Source organism: Cariama cristata, unplaced genomic scaffold, assembly GCF_000690535.1.
Source record: "Cariama cristata isolate BGI_N322 unplaced genomic scaffold, ASM69053v1 scaffold28294, whole genome shotgun sequence".
Lineage (NCBI taxonomy): Eukaryota > Metazoa > Chordata > Aves > Cariamiformes > Cariamidae > Cariama > Cariama cristata.
Genome location: NW_009613945.1, coordinates 17562 through 36825, shown reverse-complemented (window position 1 = coordinate 36825; position 19264 = coordinate 17562). Strand labels below are relative to the sequence as shown.

Below are 19264 nucleotides of genomic sequence, written 5' to 3'. Positions count from 1 at the left end.
AGATGGATCTCTGATTCTGTTGTATGCTTTGTACCATGTAACAATTCGTTTGTTGTGCTGAACTGTTCTTTGTTTCTAGTTTATGCTTATGACCTTTTATACATCTACTTTCATGTGTAATTCTTTTTTTTTTCTTGTTATTTTTGTATTCTGGTACTTTGTCATTATTCTTTCTCATATCTTCCTTCTTTCTTGCTGTCCCAATTTTTGGCGACTATTGTATTCGTCAGACGTTTCCATCTAGCATTATATGACAGGTTCTTCTCTAGGAGTTTACAGGAGACATGCTGGGAAAAGATTTCATTTGTTTTCCCTTTGCAACTGTGCTTGTGTCTGAAGTTGTGTTAAAATGTAATAGCAATGCAAAGAAAGACTCTTTGGTGACTCTAAATGTTGCCTGTGCCTAAACCTGCTCCATTATTTGATTAAACTTCTGCAAATTGGAAGTAGACAAGAATGCATTGAGTTTCAGTCTTTTACTGGACAGTAATTGTGAAAATTAGATATGAAGTGCAATTAATTTACCTGATTGAAAGGCATTGATTGTGAGAAAGTTGCACAGAATTACCAGCACCGGAGTTTGGTTTTACATTTTGGCTCCACATTATGCACTTAAATAAACAGCCATGTATAAATAACTAATTTCTTTTCTGTATTTCACTTTCTAACTTTCTATCTCAAAGGCTCCAAAGGATGATCAAGTTAATGGCTACATTTTTATTCTGGTTTTGTAGAAGACCGTGTTCAGTCAGGGAGTATAATTCTAAATCTTTTAAATTTTATCACATTTTTCAATGTCTGATTATTTATGGCACTGTTTTGTTTTTATCATCCATGTTTTGGTTTCAATAGACTTATGTCCCTAGTCAGACTGAAGCAGTGTACTGAGGATGAATTACACTGGTGCATAACTGGAGCAATCCAAAGGAATACCTGACTTTTTTCTAATTAATATAAATGTAAACATTTTAAATCACCTTGATTGTATGTTTTCTGTATAAATAACTCTCCCGGAATTGTTAAATGGTGGTAAAACACCTGAAAATTACAAAACTTTATGCAACATCAAAAAGAAAGAGTACCACATATTAATATGTAGTGGATATACACTAAAATGTCTGCAAGGTTTTACATTTTATTCTGTTGGTACAAAATACCAGAACTCATCTCTGTCAGTCTCTATAATAGTTAGGAGATACAAGTCCAGCTCATGAATGTGTAACACTGTTAAGGCCATCAGCTATCACTCTTCCTCATCACTACTGATGTGAATCTTATTGATTCTTACAGAAATAAATACTGTTTTGGGAAGCACCTGGATGTTCTTTTTCGGCAGGTTTAATGAGATATGCAATGTTTATTTCTGGTATAATATAGGGTTTTTTTAATTATTTTTTTTTTAAAGTGTGCAGTTCGTGCAGCTACCGAAGGCAGAATCCTTGTGCTGGAAGGTTTGGAGAAGGCTGAGCGGAATGTCCTGCCAGTGTTAAACAATTTGCTGGAGAATAGGGAAATGCAGCTTGAAGATGGTCGTTTTCTCATGTCTGCAGAGCGTTACGACAAACTTCTGCAGGTATGGAAATGCTGTTTGGATTTTCCTTTTTTTTTTCCTATTCTTGGTAGTGCTGGAATACCGTTATGAATGGGAGAATACGAGTCAAATGGGGGAAATCTCACCAAGGTTTCTATGTTTGTTTGTTTTTTTTTCTGGGATGTTACATAGGATGAAATAGGCAGGGTGAAAGCTATGAGAGAAGTCAAACTGCTGCTTTCAACAGCAGCAAAAAAGTTTTCCTCTATATCTTGTCTGTCCACATGAAAAAGAGTAGTCTATGTTAACTTTGTATGAAGCCTGTGTGTTTCTAAAATGTGAAAGCCACAGTGTGAGAGTAACTAAAATATACTCGTGAAAAGAGATTTAAGTTGAAATTGTTCACATGAAGTTCAGATAATGTTTCAACATTGCAATAGCCTTGTTGTTAAGCTTTTTAAATGTTAGGATACCAAAAAAATGAGATCAAGGTAAAGGACACTGTATTCATCAGTGCTGCATTGCCTCTAATTTACAAAAGTGTATGTAAACAGCCAATCTAAATTATAGGAAAAGGTTAGAGAATTTTCTTTTGATAGGAAATGGGATTTTATTGTCTACTGCCATTGTTACTTTAGCCATTTTCCTTTCTTTCGGGCTTTGAGTCCTACTGCTTAAATTTGAGTGGATGCTTTTCAGGCTTTTGGGGACCTAAATAAATTGCATCAGACAGTTTCCAGTAGTACTGCGCATCTTTCTTTCATGTAGTGTAGTTTCCGATCATGTACCTGTCAGTCTCTCCTAACAGTCTGACACCTACTTGCTCGTGTTTCTGTCTGTCATACCTAACTGTGGTTAGGTATATAATTCAGACCCATGTGGCTCAGGAAGGAAATTTGCAATAAGCCTTCTGTCATTGATCCCAACTGTACGAAGGTACCAACTATGCTGAAGTACTGTAGTGAATTTCTGAAAATATATCATTATTTCTTCTGCCTTTCATCTGCAGTTAAAATTCTTCTGATCCTTGCCTTTTCCAGAAACATTTTTATGATATTTAATTAGTAGATGCAGTTGTTGGAAGCATCATTATTATATTTTAAAAGTAAACTTTTATAATGTAATTGTATTTAAAGACTGAAAATGAGAATTCAAACTTAGAGAAGATTTGGTTGCAATTATGCAAAGCATCTTCCTCTTTTCTTTTTTCCTTTTTAACACTTTTCTAAAGATAAAATGTTTCAAAATGAGTGCCTTGGGCACGCTGCTAATAGTATATGAATTAAATAAATCTCTTGCTACAATACTAAATCTAATATTGTTGTTTTGTTGTTCAGGGAATATTGTATTATACAATCTCATGTTTTCTCTTCTCCTGTGTGAATGATTACCGTACATCTAGATCTGCAGGAAATGTATTCATGTATGGATTCAAGGAAGACTTAACTGTGATGTAGGAAGACTCAAGAGTGCATTTTTTGTATGCAGTGAATCTTTTACATGACAATAAGTGAAATGCAACATTTAACATCCTCATCTAGGAGTTGGTTCTGTATTATTGCTTATAATAAAGCATAATTTGTAAATTAATTTTAGTCTCCTTTACAGTTATAAGAGGGGAAAAAAGAAGAAAAAAACCTTGCTCACGGTAACTCACTTCTAATGTTTTAGAATAAAATAAATTTTGTGGTTTATTTTCTGTTCTTTTTGAAAACAATATAATGATACCTTTTGCAACTTTGACCATCTGTGGGGTCTTTGGTCAAATTGCTGTAGGCCTCGACACTGCACCTAATCAAGCATTCTGTCTACGTTCATTTTGGAAAAACTCGCTTTTACCATCCACAAATTTGACTAGTTCAATGCTTTCTAGCCCCATTGAATAAAAGATGAGAACATTACCACATTTAGGTTGAAGGACCAGGTCGGTTAGTCAATCTACTCCTTAGTCGTCGTAGGTTTTTAATGATGTAATGTTTTTTTTTCTTCTTGTTGCTTTATTTTAATCAATTTAGGATCATACAAAATCAGAGTTAGATGCATGGAAGATTGTTCGAGTTAGTGAAGATTTTCGAGTGATAGCATTGGGCCTGCCAGTACCTAAATACTCTGGTAACCCTTTGGATCCGCCCCTTCGCTCTCGATTTCAAGCTAGAGATGTTTATCATCTGCCCTTTAAGGTAAGTGTCCTAGCAGAAGAGTTGGGTTATCTGCACTGAGTAGAGTTAATATTTTAACATTATGTTTTACTTGCTTCACTTCTGAAAAGAATCTTGGAGTAATAAATTTGTCTTAAAGGGTATTTTTCGTACTGAGGCCTAATAAATTCCTGAAAAGCAGGCTTAGAGTTTTTGAATGCCGCAGCAGAAAAATAACTTCCATAAAACATATGAATCTAAAATAAAGATTTGATAATATTTCTTATTTTTTTTTTCTTTTAAATAAAAGTAATTCTGTGTCAAGGAAAAAGTAGACTCATGTCTAAATTAGAGGGAAAAATAGAAAATGCCTCATGCATCATGAGCTGTGACCCACAGTATATCCCAAAATTAATTTACTCTGTGATTTTATGTTCTATTTTCAGGACCATCTTCAGCTATTATATTCAATTGGATCAAACATTTCCACAGAGAGGTAATTTTTCATAATTAAAAAAAAAATGGAATGAATGAAGAAAAGCGATGTCTTTTCAGGATTCCTTGCTATTTTTGTGTCTTCTATTGCTGCAGAGAGAACAGAACTGAAGTTTTTTAATATGTGTGGGTGTATGCTCACACAGCTTTTCGTATGCAGCCTTCATATAATGAATCCTTAACACTTTAGAACTTCAATCACACCTTACTTATTTGTGCTCAGAAATAGTTTCAGCATCTTATACTGTATTTAACTTTTTAAGCTTTAGTATTTTAAATACATATAGCATGTATAAAACTCTGTAATTACATTTTCCTATGCAGAATCTCTCAGCTCCTGTCTTTTGCTACAACTCTCTGCTCTCAAGAATCTTCTACATTGGGACTTCCAGATTTTCCTTTAGACAGCTTATCGGCTGCAGTTCAGATTTTGGTATGTGCATACACATGTGCTGTGAAACTGTACGGGCTTAAAATTTCTCAAAATTAGATCTGGATTATTTGTGTTGTTAGAGAAAGATTAACATGAACATTTAAGAAATAAATCCAAAAAAACTAAGGATGATTTGAGGGAGAAAAACCCCAGATATCTCTGGATGATACTTTAACCAAGTATATAGCATAATACTGAAGGACAAAGTATGTAATGACACAAGATTTGGATATGATTAAATGTATCTTAGTGCTCAAAAGAATGATTCTTATTCTGCTAAATCATCTTACCTGACTCCAGGGGCATCTACAGTTTACCTGATGACACTGAGGTAGTTAGTCAGTGGAGAGAAATAAAAATCACAACCCAGAAGTGCTTCTGGTTGAATGGTATGCATGTAAATCAGATTGATTGCATTACAAAGACACCTATTACTCTCCCTTGACACCTAAAAGGACCCAAAACAAGTATTCAAATGTGGGCATAGGAGACCCTTAAGTTGTATGAGATGAAGCCTACATTAGATCTTTGGGTTGGCTGGTGGATTTAGAATAAACACAGACATAGAGGCTTATCTGAAGATGCAGGTTGTGCACACTTAAAGGTGCAATACTTTGACAGCTACAGTCCATAGGGAAATACAACAACTATACACTTGCTGAGTTCACAGTGGCAGATCAGGCAGGTCAGGACTAAAACTGTGGCAGTCTTTCTGCTTTCCCTGACAGGCTGTTGTCCCTTGGACTTTATAATTACATAGTAAAAAGTCAAAGTGAAAACAGAAGTTACCTCCTGAAGGAAGTCAGGGAGATAAGATCTGTATAAAGAGGGACAGGGCTTGGTACTCCTTGGCATGCGGGAGGATATGGTCAACCCAGAGGGCAGAATACCAGGACGGCTTCTCAAACTCTCTCTCCATGGTGCTGCTGTCTGTAGAAAGCACTCAGGATAATTATCTGTTGTGTCTCCCGTGCCATCATTTTACCTATGGTACTGCTCAGTGACAGATTACTTCTACATATTTTATTGGATTATATACATTAAAACATATCAATTACTTGTGTTACTGTGGTGCTCAGTCCCCTCAGTTGTGCTGGATACTTAACAGACGTGATTTTTTTCTGAATTAGTGATACTACATCAGATGTTAAGAAGAGATTAAAATTCAAGTTCAGAGAAATGAAACGGTATTTGGAGGGCTTTAGGAAAGAAATACATGTTGGATTTTAAAATAAATCGCAACTTTTTATTCTTTGAGCCCTGTAGTGAAAAATTATTTTTAAATGAATGCCAGATGGCTTTCAGAGTAATGGAAAGAAAATGAGCCCTAAGCTATTATCTAAACTATGGAATGAAGGAAGCCTTTTATTTTACATTAGAGAATGTGAAGTGTTATCATTGTATGACAGTGTCTTTTTTAGGTAGACAAGAACTGTTACTTTTAGAATTAGTTTTAATCACTTGATTTTCTAAGCCAACTGTTTTCAGTGATTCTAGCCACAGCGTTTTTCCCTTGCGTGCTAGGTCACTGCCATCCTCTACTTGTAGCTTGGTTGATTTAGTCATTTAAAAGTGTGGAGGGAATGCATTGTAGTGACTAGCTTCTTATCTTTTATCATGGACTCACACAGTCCCAAAATGTATTTCTTCGGTTGAAAACTCCTGCCTGCTGAAAGGGAGAATTTTTTTATAGGGTGTTGTTCTGAAGAGGCTAATTTCATACACGCCATTGTAATTATTATTAATTTGAGATAATGTGGATAAATTATATGTTATGTCTTTATATATAGACAGAGGGCTTTCAAAATGCAATAAAAGGCTCCCTGATCCTTTAAGCAGTACATTTACTACAAAGCCTTAAATGGTTTATTTTTACTGATCTTTTTTAATATGGAACATTATAAATAGTGTTACTGATTATAAGTATAAATTGAATTATACATTTCATAAAATATGCATTTCCTGGTTTCATTTCTAAGCAGATCTTCTTTCAGTTGGGTGCCTATGTAAATCCAAATGTATAACTGAAAATAAATTATTTTATTTGAATTATATTATTTACTTTTCTCTTACTTGATGAAGGCTTAAAAAACTAGTGCCAGTCCACTGACTGTTTTTCATTAGTGTTACACACAAGTAGTCCTTAAAAATTTGCAAGTCTTTTTTGAAACAATCAAGCATTACTTTAGGGTTTTTGAAACACACTTTTCCACTGTGAAAGGCTTTATGAATATGTTTCTCGAGTATTCATAAATGCACTTCCATTTCTTTATTACTGGAGCAAAATAATTGAATCTTTGTCTAGTTCAGGCAGCAACTGACGAAAGAGTTAGTACTTACAACTAACAAGGAGATAGGAAAAAAAAAAAAGTTGTTTTCAATTTAGTGTAGAAAGTGTGAGCGTACTAAGTAACTCATTTCAAAGCAAAACAGTTTTGATCAAACTGTTCAGAAATTTCTAGGAATTGATTTGTTAAGTAGAATCTATACAATATAATGGAATGAAAATTAAATACTGCAAATTGCTGTGAATGAGTAGATCATTATTGTGATACAGATTTCTTGTCATACAGATTCTTTCTAGTGGTACTCTGAAACTCAGTTACCTGGGGTGGGATTTGTCTCTCCTAACCTTAAATGTCTTTAGGTATCTGAACCAGTTACTGTAGCTTCCATTTATGCACAGGAAGGAAAGTAATTTTTAGGATGTAGTTCTAAGCTACTTCAGACATTTTTGTTATAATGAGTTGCACCTGAGAAACGCCTGTTTTGATATTTGATCAAATATTGCATGTAGTGGTCATTTGTATATTACCCTTACAGTTTTATTTTAAGTTTGGCACTATATAGAATTTTCAGGTTAATGGCTGGTGATAGAGTGAGCCAATCATTTTTTTAATTTGTATTTTATAATTTGAATTAGGATTCCTTTCCTATGATGTCAGTCCAGCATGTTATTGATCGGCTTTACCCCTATAATCTTTTCCTTGGAAAGGAAGGCAGGACTGCAGTCAAAGATGCATTAAAAGTAAGTATTGCACATGTATGTTACAATTCCAGGGAGTGATGGATTATGACAGTAGTTCTTCTGACTAATGTTGCTTCACTACTTCTGTAGAAAAAAAATATCTTACCTAAACTAAATGGCTACATTATTGCTGATGCTAAAACAGCATTTAAAAAAAACCTTCATAAACTATTAGATTTTATTACAGTGAAAGATGAAACCTCTATTTTCTGTAGAATACTTAGACCTCAGTTCAAGACTACAGAAAACCCCTCATTATGTAAGTGGTTAATTAACTTGGAAGTAGCTACTTATATGGTTAAGGTAGTCAAATGCTTAAAAATTAGCTCTGGCATTTGGCTTTTAAGAAGAGGTACTAAAATGACAATAGGGTTTGCATGCACAAAATACATTCAGTATGGCATGATTATATATTATATTAGTCTCTAGTTTTGTTCTGTGTTAGCCTTTTGTTGCTTGTTGTTGGTCAGATCTCTTTAGTTGTTTTGTCCATGTTTAATAATAGCTTATAAAGCCTATAATTATGCTTGGTTATTCCATTCATCCTTTTAAAACTAGCACGGTGCCAGCTTTCTTTAATTTTTGAATATGTTGTAGGAGTTATGTATGTTGTTGAAAATTAGCATTCACAGCTTAGGGCATCTTACGCAGCTCTTTCAGTCCTGAAAATTAGAAGTTATTTGTACGTGCATATTTAGAAATAACAACTTTGTAGCTAGTGGATTTTTGTTTTTCCTAAAACCAAGCCTACGTGTCAGGAAATGTTTGTAGCCCGGCTGTGCTGGCACCTCCCATATGCTACCTTTTGCATTGGAGCTCAGTCCTTTATTCCCTGTTTAACCAGGTTGGTCTTCTACTTGTCTTCCTGAGTTTTGGGATGGACAGTCCCTGCATTTGAAGGAGGTTGTCCTGAATGACTTGCTAGATTTCATGAACCTTCAAAGCTGCCTCCTGTGGGGTCCTGCCTGCTGTTCTCCGAAAAAGCCAATCTGGCCTGAAATCCAGGATCTGTAGTCTGTTACTTGCTCTTCATGGCTCCCCCTGAGGATTTTGACCTCCATTATTTCATGGGTGCTACAGCCAAGGCTACCGTTGATTGCCACATCCACAACCAATTGCTTCTTGTTTGTGAATAGCAGGAGCTGTCTCTGCATCACCCCTGCCCATCCAGTGCAGCACCTGTGTTGAGACATTATTCCAGGCAGCCTCAGAAATCTGGATTGATTGTGTCATACTGTGTTGCCCTTCCACTCCACGTCAGAGTGATTGAAGTTGCCCATAAGAACCATGGTCTGCGTGGAAATAGAATTCTGTCTGTTAGTAGAGCAGTAACAGTTACTTCTGTTCTTAATATGCCTTTATTTTAAATTCTTTATGTCATTTTGTTTCCCCTGTCATTTATAGATGTTGAATGTCTTTATGTTCAGTACCATCAGCTTCTTTCATTTTCCATTTCTTTAATTTTAGGTGTTGTGCATGCTTTTGCTTCCTGTGTAAGGCAGGTTGATTTGACTAGTAAAATCTTCTTTCTCAATGATCATCTACTTTTAAATACCTCCTTATCATTTACATTTTTCTGTGTTAATTTTACTTTTGTTTTTTGATACTCTTCCTCATCACTACTTATACAAACTTGTCCCATTATGTCAACAAGTTCATATAATTTAGTTTAGAATTTTATTCTATTTGCACACAACAAATCTTGTTAAGTAATGAACCTTAACAAATGCAGAAAATAAGTGATTGTACTGAGGAACTTCTGTTTATAATGATGTTTTACCAATAGCAGCATCAGAACTGTATTAAATATGTATAAGGAATGATTTTATTTCCATTCCATAAGAAATGTGAGGGAGAGGAGTCTGGCAGAAGCAAGGTGACTTCTTACTCTACCTTCCTACAGATTTCCAGATTGTCCAGCTAGTATTTGCCACCGAATACTTCTCTCTGTGTAACAGAATACGGTTAGGAAATACTACTTTTAACTGGGAGGTATCAAGAGTTGAAAAAATAAATACTTCAAGTGTATTGCAATTGATGGGTTAATTTGTGTGAATTGACTCACTTCTTAACATCAGCTAACATTTAAAGACAATAAAAACAAATTTCATATAATAAAATGCAAAGTTCAGGCATCAGACTTGGAGACGGATATGGGGAAGGTGGTAATCTAGCTGATAATGTATCTTAATTTCAGGATGTCTTTCCTTCCATTCCACCATCAGAGCTGAGAAGTGAAATAGCCAGTGGTTAGGCTAAACAGCTAATTTTGGCAGCTGGTAGACCCTGTGCATATTTTTTGAAGAGATCATATTCTGCAAGCACTGTCTTCCCAAACATTATCTTCAACTTGGATAAATCTTTTCCTTATGTGCCTCCTTGCTTACTGAGACTCCACCAAGACCCAAGTATTCCTTGTAATTCTTATTGTTGATAATGGATTAATGTGAAAAATTGACTTACACCTTCCCTGTGAGTGAAAGTGGTTTGTTTACATGTTAGTCTTGGATGTGTAAAGATGCTTTGAAATGCAAATCTCTTGTTGAATGGATCCAGTTGGAGTTAAAACCTGTCTTAGGCTTAACTCTTGTGTATTAACCAACTTTTTAATTTGATACAAATGTGCATACTTGTGTCAAACTAGTTAGCATCAAAAGAAGTGTTTATCGATTGCACACTAATCCAGCATCAGCAGTGATCTTGAGAGTTGCTTATCGTACAGAACATTTTATACAAGTGCTACATTTTGCAGCATTCATTAGTTCATTAGCTTGCAAGAGACAGGACAGAAGTACCAAAATAAACTTGAGAATGGTGTGCCTTTGTGTACTTACTTGAAGTTTCTGCACTTTGGAAACTGCATCAATTTCTATTCTGATTCTTAAAGAGTATCTTAAACTTAGAAGATCTTGCAAAGGAAAATATGAATTGGTTTGAATTCTGGCCTTTAAAATTACTCTGTACTTGCATGAAATATTGGCATGACAAATTATTTTGACTGACAGATTAACAGTTGAAATATGATTGCAAAAATTAAGTAAAAATTTATTTAAGCTTTTTCTCTACAAGATTTAGAAATAGAGAAATCACTACTTTCAAGGAAAACAGTCTCCAGTTAAATGTTCCCAAACAATCAGCTTAAGCACATAATGATGTCTGCCACAAAATTGAAGTTTTCTTTCCTGTCTACTACTGATAGACTTTTATAAAACTGGTCATCTTTCTTTAGGCTGAATCTGACTCAGAAGAGACTCCAACTGTTCTGTACTTATTTCTTCATTGTTCCATAAACTTTTAGTACTTCAGATTAATCGGAGATTTTGGGTTTGCTTTTTTAATTCTTGCATGCTTTTTGCATGCCTTTTTTGCCCAGTGTTGGAAACGCACACTGTTTGTTGGGGTTTTTTAACCTTCTAATTAAGAGAATCTTCCCATCAGATTTTAGAAACAACATATAGATCAGACTTGTCTTAATAAATAAGCAAGTCCCTTTTAGCCTGCTACCCAAGTGTTTAACTTCACTCTAAGACCCTTCTAGACTTTTTCTTCATTTTTCCTGCCTTGGTTAATTCTGTGTTTACTGTCTTGATCTTACATCAAATAAAAGCTTGTTTGTTCCCTTTGAGTTATTTTTGTATTATTTGCACACCCACTTTAATCTTACCTGACCTCCTTCTCAAAAACTGTTTCCCTGCCTCACAGTAGGGAATCGTCAGACTACATAGGCACTCTGTCATAGAGAGTGGGCTAATAGTTCCGAAAACTGGAATCTTCTTTCTTGTCTAGACAATTGTGTTCCCTTCTAAGATATTTCTGTTGCAAATTTTGGTCTAAGGAAGGATTTGTTTCTCTTCTTCCCCCTGAAGTAATTTATAATCTTCGGGGTTTTGTAGTAATGAATGCTCTTAGTGCCAGTACATACCATTGTAGTGGAATCTGTCCTTCAGACTTCATCTATCTATCCGTCTCGTCTTGCACTTGCAGTTTGTATTTTGCTTCTTACGAAACAGTTCAGTCCTCTTGTTCCTTGAAAAATTCTTTTTCCTCCCCATGCAGAGAATCTTCAAGAAAGATCAGTTGCCTTTGGATGCCTCTTTTGGATAGCTTAGCTGTGTTGTGTGTTCAGCATAGTGGTTATCTGCAAATATGTCTCATTTAAGTTCTCTGTTCCTTTAACCAGCTGGATCACCAGCATGTTCTTTACAGTTTCCATGCTGAAAAATTACCGATCATTACATACTTCCAAGTGGTCAGAATTCCTCTTCTTCCTTTTTTCTGATCTTTACAATTTGCCTTTTTTCACGTGTTGCTAGGCACGCAAAATGTGACCTGATGGTTATGGACTGCCAAACCACTTCCCTTGTTTTTGGTGGCTGGTTTTTGCTTTTTTCTTTCCTCTTGAGTCTGAGGCAATGAGGCTGCCCACTTCTGGCTCTCCAAGTGTCTCCCAAACTTTCTGATACTGAATGTGCTCGGTAGTTGTCCTTCCAAGCCACAAGTATTTTTTCCTTTGCAGCTATCAGCTTGGACTTTGTGTAGAGGAAGTTGCTTCTTGCTCAGGCAGAAGTGCGTTTTATGTGTCATACATCCATTTCATGCCATTCTCTGATTCCATATTGAGCTATCGTAATTCTAAATGAAGAAATGCATCAAAGAGATCTGTCTTACTCTGAATGCCATGAACAGTTTTGTTTGCTGCTCCTGTCCAGGTCTAAGTGTGGTAACTTGTTTAATTACTACATTATCCAGTTCAACAACATCTCCATGCTTACATGTGATGAATTCAGATTGTACAAATTCAGTTAGATGAATTCAAGTTGTTTAAATTCAGTAATGATCTGTGCAGAGAATGGCAGTCCTCTTTCACTGTACGAATTTAGGGTCTACAAGGCTAGCTGCAGAACCCTCAACAGTATTTTAAGAAAACAAACAAACAAACCCAGAAAACAAAACCAAAAAACACCTTAGAAATTTTAGGCTCCCAAGACCTTTGTGTACAAGGTCTGCTGTTGCTGTCTCCAAATATCCATAGTTTGATACAGAGGCTGCTGGTCCAGATAATCTTCTTGCTTGCTCACAGTTGTTTTCTTTTGTTGATATCTGATTAAGGGATTTTAGTGTACAAGCAGTTTGCAATTTTGTGTGTGAGCAACTTTGACCCTATGCAAAATGCCATTAACTTAGTAAGAACATTACAGTTTACTAATGAATGTAAGAGTGAGAACGTCGGTAGTTTACCTCACAGAATCATAGTTGGAGCATTTCTTAGAATCATAGTTTGAGATGCTACTCAGTAGGCATTCCTCTCCTCTGTTGTTGTTTAAACATTTAATGGTATCTGAAGTAGACTCAGCTTGTTACAATAAGAATGTAATTTGGTGCAGCCCTTTACTAAAGCACATTTATCTTAAATTCATGTTTAAACATGAATTTTTTGTAGGCTCATGTTCCAGAATGGGAACTTAGAAAGTGATGAAGAGCTAAAGTATTTGTATGAATGCATCCTAGTTTTCTTTCTAAACTTTAATAGGCAGTGCTGTGAATCCTAGTAGTAAGAAAACTACATGCTTTTAAAGAATTATTTTACATTAGTGATTTCTGTTTTTAAAAAAAAAATTTCTTTCTAAGAATTCTAAGGAGTTGGATAATACTTATTTTTCTCTTGTTTACTCAACTTTCACTCTGTTGAATGAAAGGGCTCTATGATTTCAGTAATTTCAGTTAGTGGCTTCTTTTGTGCATAAACTCCCCTGATATGGCTTCCCCTTCCCCAACAAAATAGACATTTTACAGGATTTTGTAAATGGTTTTCATGCTTTCTGTATACAGCATAAAATAGAGAGTATAATTCTCAAAAGAGGATTGGGAAGCCAAATGTCCTGCTTTTTGTCCTTGATAACCCAGAACATGCTGAAGGCTTAATTTGTACAGGTTGCCCTCAATTTTCATTGTATGATAAGGCTGTGGAGCTAAGTAAACATAATGTTTGATGGTTATTTTTATTGGTAGCCAGATGTTTAAATCTGCAATTGGTTATAATGACCTGCAGAGATAGGTGATCTATTATTACACATGCTAAAGGCTATCATCTGTTTCTCTTATTATTTTGGTCTGTCAGGCTAAGACTTGGCAAAGTCACCATATGACATTTTCACTTTACATCTGTCACTACAGTCAGAATAAGTAGATGGTATACAATCTTTTTGCTTTGGTTTTAAATGTATAATATATAGGCCATCAAGTATATGAATGCAGGTATGTGAAGTAAAAGTTGAAGTAAAGTAAATGGATTTAGGACTTCACAAGCAATTAATCTTGAATATACTCCTGGCCTTGTTTTCAGAAGGAACAGTTTTAAAAACCAAAAAGCTGTATTTAATAATTTCCCCCACCCCTTAATTCTACAGCGTTTTGAGCTTCAAGATTCAGAAAACCACTTGCTTCCCAGAAGGATTACAAAAGTAGAAAGTGTACATGGAAACAAACCCTTCAAGGCTGATGTAACTGTCCAGATTGGTGAAAAAGAAGTGACATTCCAGGTATGAATTTATATATTCACCGAACTATATATGTTTTTAGATATCATTAACTTGTTTTCATCTCATCAAGAATTTGACACGCTTGATACTGAAACTCATTTGCACTGAATATTTTTTGGTAGAGTAACACCTGATATTTATTAGAAAAGCATTTAGATGCTGAAATATAAGACTATGGATACACAAGATTTATTTCTGGATAACTCATACTTTCCTACATATGATGTATTTAAGTTTCTTGTGTTAAAAGAAATGCTAGAGTGGATGACAGAAAAGCCACTAAACTTATTTTTATTTTTTTAATTGGATCAGAATAACAGAGAGTACTTATAACGCTCTTGGTGTTTTTTAATAAAAACAATAGTCTGTCTTTGTCTACACTTCAAATAAAATCTAATGAGTGCTTGGTAATGTTCCGACACAGGATGTTGGGAAAATGGAACGAAAGTAATCACATTGAATATGATTAGTTTGAGTTTCTTCCAATGAAGTTTATGATCTGCTAGGTGGTGAAATGAGGTCTTATTCAGGAAACAGATGCTGATCTGAAAATTTGAAGTTAATGTTGAATTTGGAGAGTCTAGAGAGTCTGTAAACAAGGTGAATTAGTGGGAGTCAGAGAGAGATCATATTAACATTGGTGAGGAATATCCTCAGTGAGTTTGTACTATGACAAAGTGAAAAGCAGCAAATGGGAATTTGTCAGAAAAAGGATAGTCTGTAGGGACCTGATTCAACTCTTTTCTGGGGGGAAGATTTTTGCTTTTGTTTGATGTGTAGGTGATACCTTCTGAAAACAGGTCTGCAGAATGTCTCTTTGGGAACTGGAGGGCATAAAGAGTTTGCAGATGAAACTGTTCCCAGACTAGAACGGGAAGTGGAAATAGAGCAAGTACCTTAATGTGGGGAATGACTGAAACTCTCCGAAGTTCTGGTTAAAGTAGCTCCCTCAGATTTTCACAATACAATTTGCTCTTTCTCTTCCATGTATCTCTGATGAGCAGTAAATATTGGTGATTTTTATGTTTTGTCTGTAGCACAAACAGCCTCAAGTTCTTTGCAGACCTGAATGCTGTAATTGAATTGATTCACATTTTGGAGTTTGTTTGTTTGTTTTCCCTTGTAGAGTGGGCAAAGAAGTTGTGAAGGTCATGTATTAGAAATTATATAATTGAATGGGTTTTTTTAAATGAAAGATTTAAGTTTGATGGATAACAATCATCAGCAAAATATTACAGTAGTTTTAGAGAAGTATAAACCAGTACACACAGAGCCTAGAGCTGTCACAGTATATTTAGCATTTTGGTTACTTTTTTTTTTTTCCTTATAGGTTCCAGCTGGGACTGGACCTTTAAAAAAGCATCCTCGATCAGATACTTTCGTAAGGACTTCCAGCCATAATCAACTGTTGGCAGAAATGATGCAATCCCATATGGTTAAAGATATGTGTTTAATTGGAGGAAAAGTAAGAATTGAAATTTCTTTTCTCCCTGCTTCCCCATGTTCCTTAGAATGTAATGTAGTTCTTATTTTTTAACTTTTTAGGGCTGTGGCAAAACAGTTATTGCTAAGGAGTTTGCTGATATATTGGGATACAGCACAGAACCGATCATGCTGTACCAGGTAAGTAATCTATCTGCTGATGATCATGTTTTAAATATGATCTAAAATATTGCAGGCCTAAATAGAGGGAGTATTGTGCAGCCATATAGATAGTACAATGTTATTGCCTATAAACTAGCCCTGATACGGCTTTCCTTCGATTTTATTGACTTCATTGTGAACGTGAAAGTGAGGTAGTGTAAGTAAAATGTAAGGAGAATCGTTTAACACAGTGGTCTTTCTCCTAGCTGCAGAGAATTGACAACTGATCCTGTGATTTGGCATAACTGAGGGTCATAAAGAAAACTTTGTCTTTTGTGTCTTCTCCTTTTTGAGTTGTTTTTTTTTTTTTCCTTTTTGAAGTATGTTTCCTGCCTTTAGGTCAGAGTGATGACCATTTGTAATTCATGCATGTTGAATGCCTCCGGAAGACCTTTTGTTGTTCCTGTGTTTTTTTTTTTTTTCCTTCTTTCTTCATACACTATTTAATCTTACAATGTAATTCTCCATTATCAACACTATTTTTTAATTATTATGGAAGACAGTTTCTTTATTGTATTGAGAATACATAATGGAATTTGTTTCTGGGGAATTTTTTGAAAGTTATTTCTCGTGTTCCATAGGCTCAATCTTTCTTCTGTTTTTTTTGATGTGTTTCGTCTGTGAAGATCGCCTAATATCCTCTTACATGTTTGTTTTTTCTGATGCGTAACACATGGAATTTTAATCAATATTATAAATTTTGTGCCTTTTTTTTGCATTGCTATTTAGTCTGATGATTACAGTTATGGTGGGACTGTGTTGCAGTAGAGATTAGAAGATAAGGTTCCATGTTTGAAATTGTTGCATTCTAGAAATATAAGCTGGTGTTTAAATATATACATATTACATTCAATGAATATTAACTTCATTATTCATAGGTGCTATAACAAACAGACATTAATCTTCTTTGCCCTTAGCCTAATTGTTGCTAATTTATTTATATCGTATCTTAGTACAGATGTGGCTTTAAAAATATATTTGGAGCAAAGTGTGCATTAACAGTGCTTGACACATGCACAGGCAGTTGACGTAGTTGCCTTAAAATGGCAGTCATGGAGTAAAACAACAAGAAGGAAGAACTGGGGAAGTGCTAAGGGCATCCATGGGCTTTGAAGGTGGTGGCAAGGAGCTTGTTGTTGCAACTGTATTTTTCATGAGTTAAAAGAAGAAATTTACAGTAACTGAAAAAGTAAGGGCAAGTGTGAATGTTTTTACTGAGTAAAATGTGAAGTTTGTTTTTAAAAATATTAACATAGAGATAGTTTTAATGGTTTCAGGAGGGCAGACATGCAGAATAATAAGGGAATGAAGGTTTTGGAATGGTCAGATGTTTTGGACTATGGTAACCATGGTGCAGTGGGGCTGCTGTACATATAGAGTTTTTCCCTTTGATTTCATCCAGACAATCCTTCAGGTTTTCTCATGGCACCATTTTTTTTGCAAACCCCAGGCTTTGTCATGCTTAACCGTGATCTCCCATTGCCAGTGGTCACTCACTACATGTTTGGAAAGAATTGTCAGTCTTAGATCTTGATACACTCTAACCTCATGACATAAACTGAAAAATTACAAGACTACAAAGTAGAATTAAATAATTTGCTACCTTTTCACAGTAGAGATCACACATGTAAGATTTTCTCCATAACCTTGAGGAATGAAAACACTCTCAAAATATGAAGTCAAGAGTCTCCCATGACCTTGTGAGTCAAAATACACCAAATATCACAGGATTTACAGTTGTAAGAGATAATTGGCTGCAGGGGAACATTAGCATTAGATTAAATGCAATATGTTGGCCTCTTTCATCCATCCCTTCGCTTCTTTAAGTTTTTCCCAGGCAGCATGGAGACCTCCAAAAGTAGAAGTGGCAACGGCAGCTGATTTGGAAGTGCAGTGGCATGTGGGGAGGGAGAGACACTGACAGAAGTGGGTGGTGAGGTTGAAGGGTTGAAACAGACAAAAAGTGAGAGAAAATAGAAAACAGAAATATTACTGATGATGAAAAAAGAAAGACAGTCCATTTTATGTTTTCCTGCACTGTTGAGAACCTCCCCAGACAGGATCCCACTGCTTTTCCTTCCCCCTGTATGACTTCAGCTGATAAAGGCACAGACTCTGAAACTGTGTCCGCACAGATGGAGTCAGACAGGTAACTTACCCTTTTCTTACACTTTAATGTGTCCGGGCGCGAACAGATTTGGGTTCAAAAGCTACATAGCCTCGTCAGTGCAATGTTACGTTTGTAGTAATATACTTGGATTCCCAGCAGCACCTTTACCTGCTGTACAGTGATATATTAAGACAGGTGAGTAGTTTCTGAACCAGAACTGAGTGTGTCCAGCTAGCCTGCATACTACTCTCTGCACTTGTCACTGTAAATGTATTTTTAAATCATCCCAGGAAAATAACTTGCGCGACTTGACAAACCTGCTTAAGCACGGACACATGCTAACCCTTATTTTGTTGCACGCAATACAATATTGGGTACTTACCAGCAAAATTAGACAATTTTTTGGTTAAAAATATGGCCACTGTTTTTCAACATCCTACCTTTAATTAGTATGGCTTTGCTGAGTAGGAGCAGAAGACTTCCTTTTTGGAGACAATGAAATTAGTTACTTGGTAAACATCTTTCTTTCAGAGAGATCTGTAATTCCTACAGAAACGAGATTTAGGCCAAGGGTTTGAAGTATTTCCCACTGAAGTGAACCTTTCCTTTGCTTTCACCCGGATTTGATCAAGTTCAAGGGGCAGAGGGTTTTTATAGAGAGGCTTTTTGGTGATATCAAACAGTATTGCTAAGGCAACTAAATGTGTTTGTGAGCTTGCTGTTCACTATAAATTCCTGTGTAGACAAGTCCACGTAAAATCCACATGTGTATCTATACGTATAGATACTTCCTATGTACAATGTCTTAAATAATCTCAAAAGTTTTTACAGGAAGCAGTGGATAAAAAAATGATTGAATGTAGCTGAGCTATACATCTTCTGATAAATTTTAAGAATGTATTTGTTTTTCTTAAAATATGTAATAACATATCAGGGGCTTTACATAGTGAAGTTAATAGGATAATTTAATGACAGAACAAATGTTAAATGTATCAATACATAGAGTAATTCAGCAATGAAGGCTATGAGAAGTTTGATAATACTGTACATTTAGCAAATTTTTCTACTTCTGTTCAAAAAAGTGTCTTTTTGATTTTTTTTTTTTTTTTCTTTTTGAGAGAGACACCATATTGTCCTAAATCAATTTCTAAAATTAAGGAGACTTTTATTTTCCCTATGGTTCATTTTTGTCTTCCAGTAATTTCTGCAGGCACAAAGATAAGTAGTGGGGCATTTACCCTTGGTCTGAAGCAATAGCGCTGTTTTTATTCAGGATCTGTGAAGAAATGAATTCTTAGGGGTTTTTATGTATATAATGTTTACTTTTAGTTTTAATATTTGCTTCA

The 19264-nt window shown here is 35.3% G+C and overlaps 1 protein-coding gene across 1 annotated transcript in view; it reads left to right on the top strand.

Moving 5' to 3' along the window:
- Positions 1–19264, top strand: part of LOC104160963 (von Willebrand factor A domain-containing protein 8-like) — a 59218-nt gene that overhangs the window by 22772 nt on the left and 17182 nt on the right. The window contains exons 4-11 of the mRNA XM_009699228.1: positions 1406–1573; positions 3547–3711; positions 4116–4165; positions 4489–4597; positions 7521–7625; positions 14033–14164; positions 15495–15629; positions 15710–15787. Coding sequence (XP_009697530.1) covers positions 1406–1573; positions 3547–3711; positions 4116–4165; positions 4489–4597; positions 7521–7625; positions 14033–14164; positions 15495–15629; positions 15710–15787 — 942 coding nt within the window. The remainder of the gene's footprint in view (positions 1–1405; positions 1574–3546; positions 3712–4115; positions 4166–4488; positions 4598–7520; positions 7626–14032; positions 14165–15494; positions 15630–15709; positions 15788–19264) is intronic.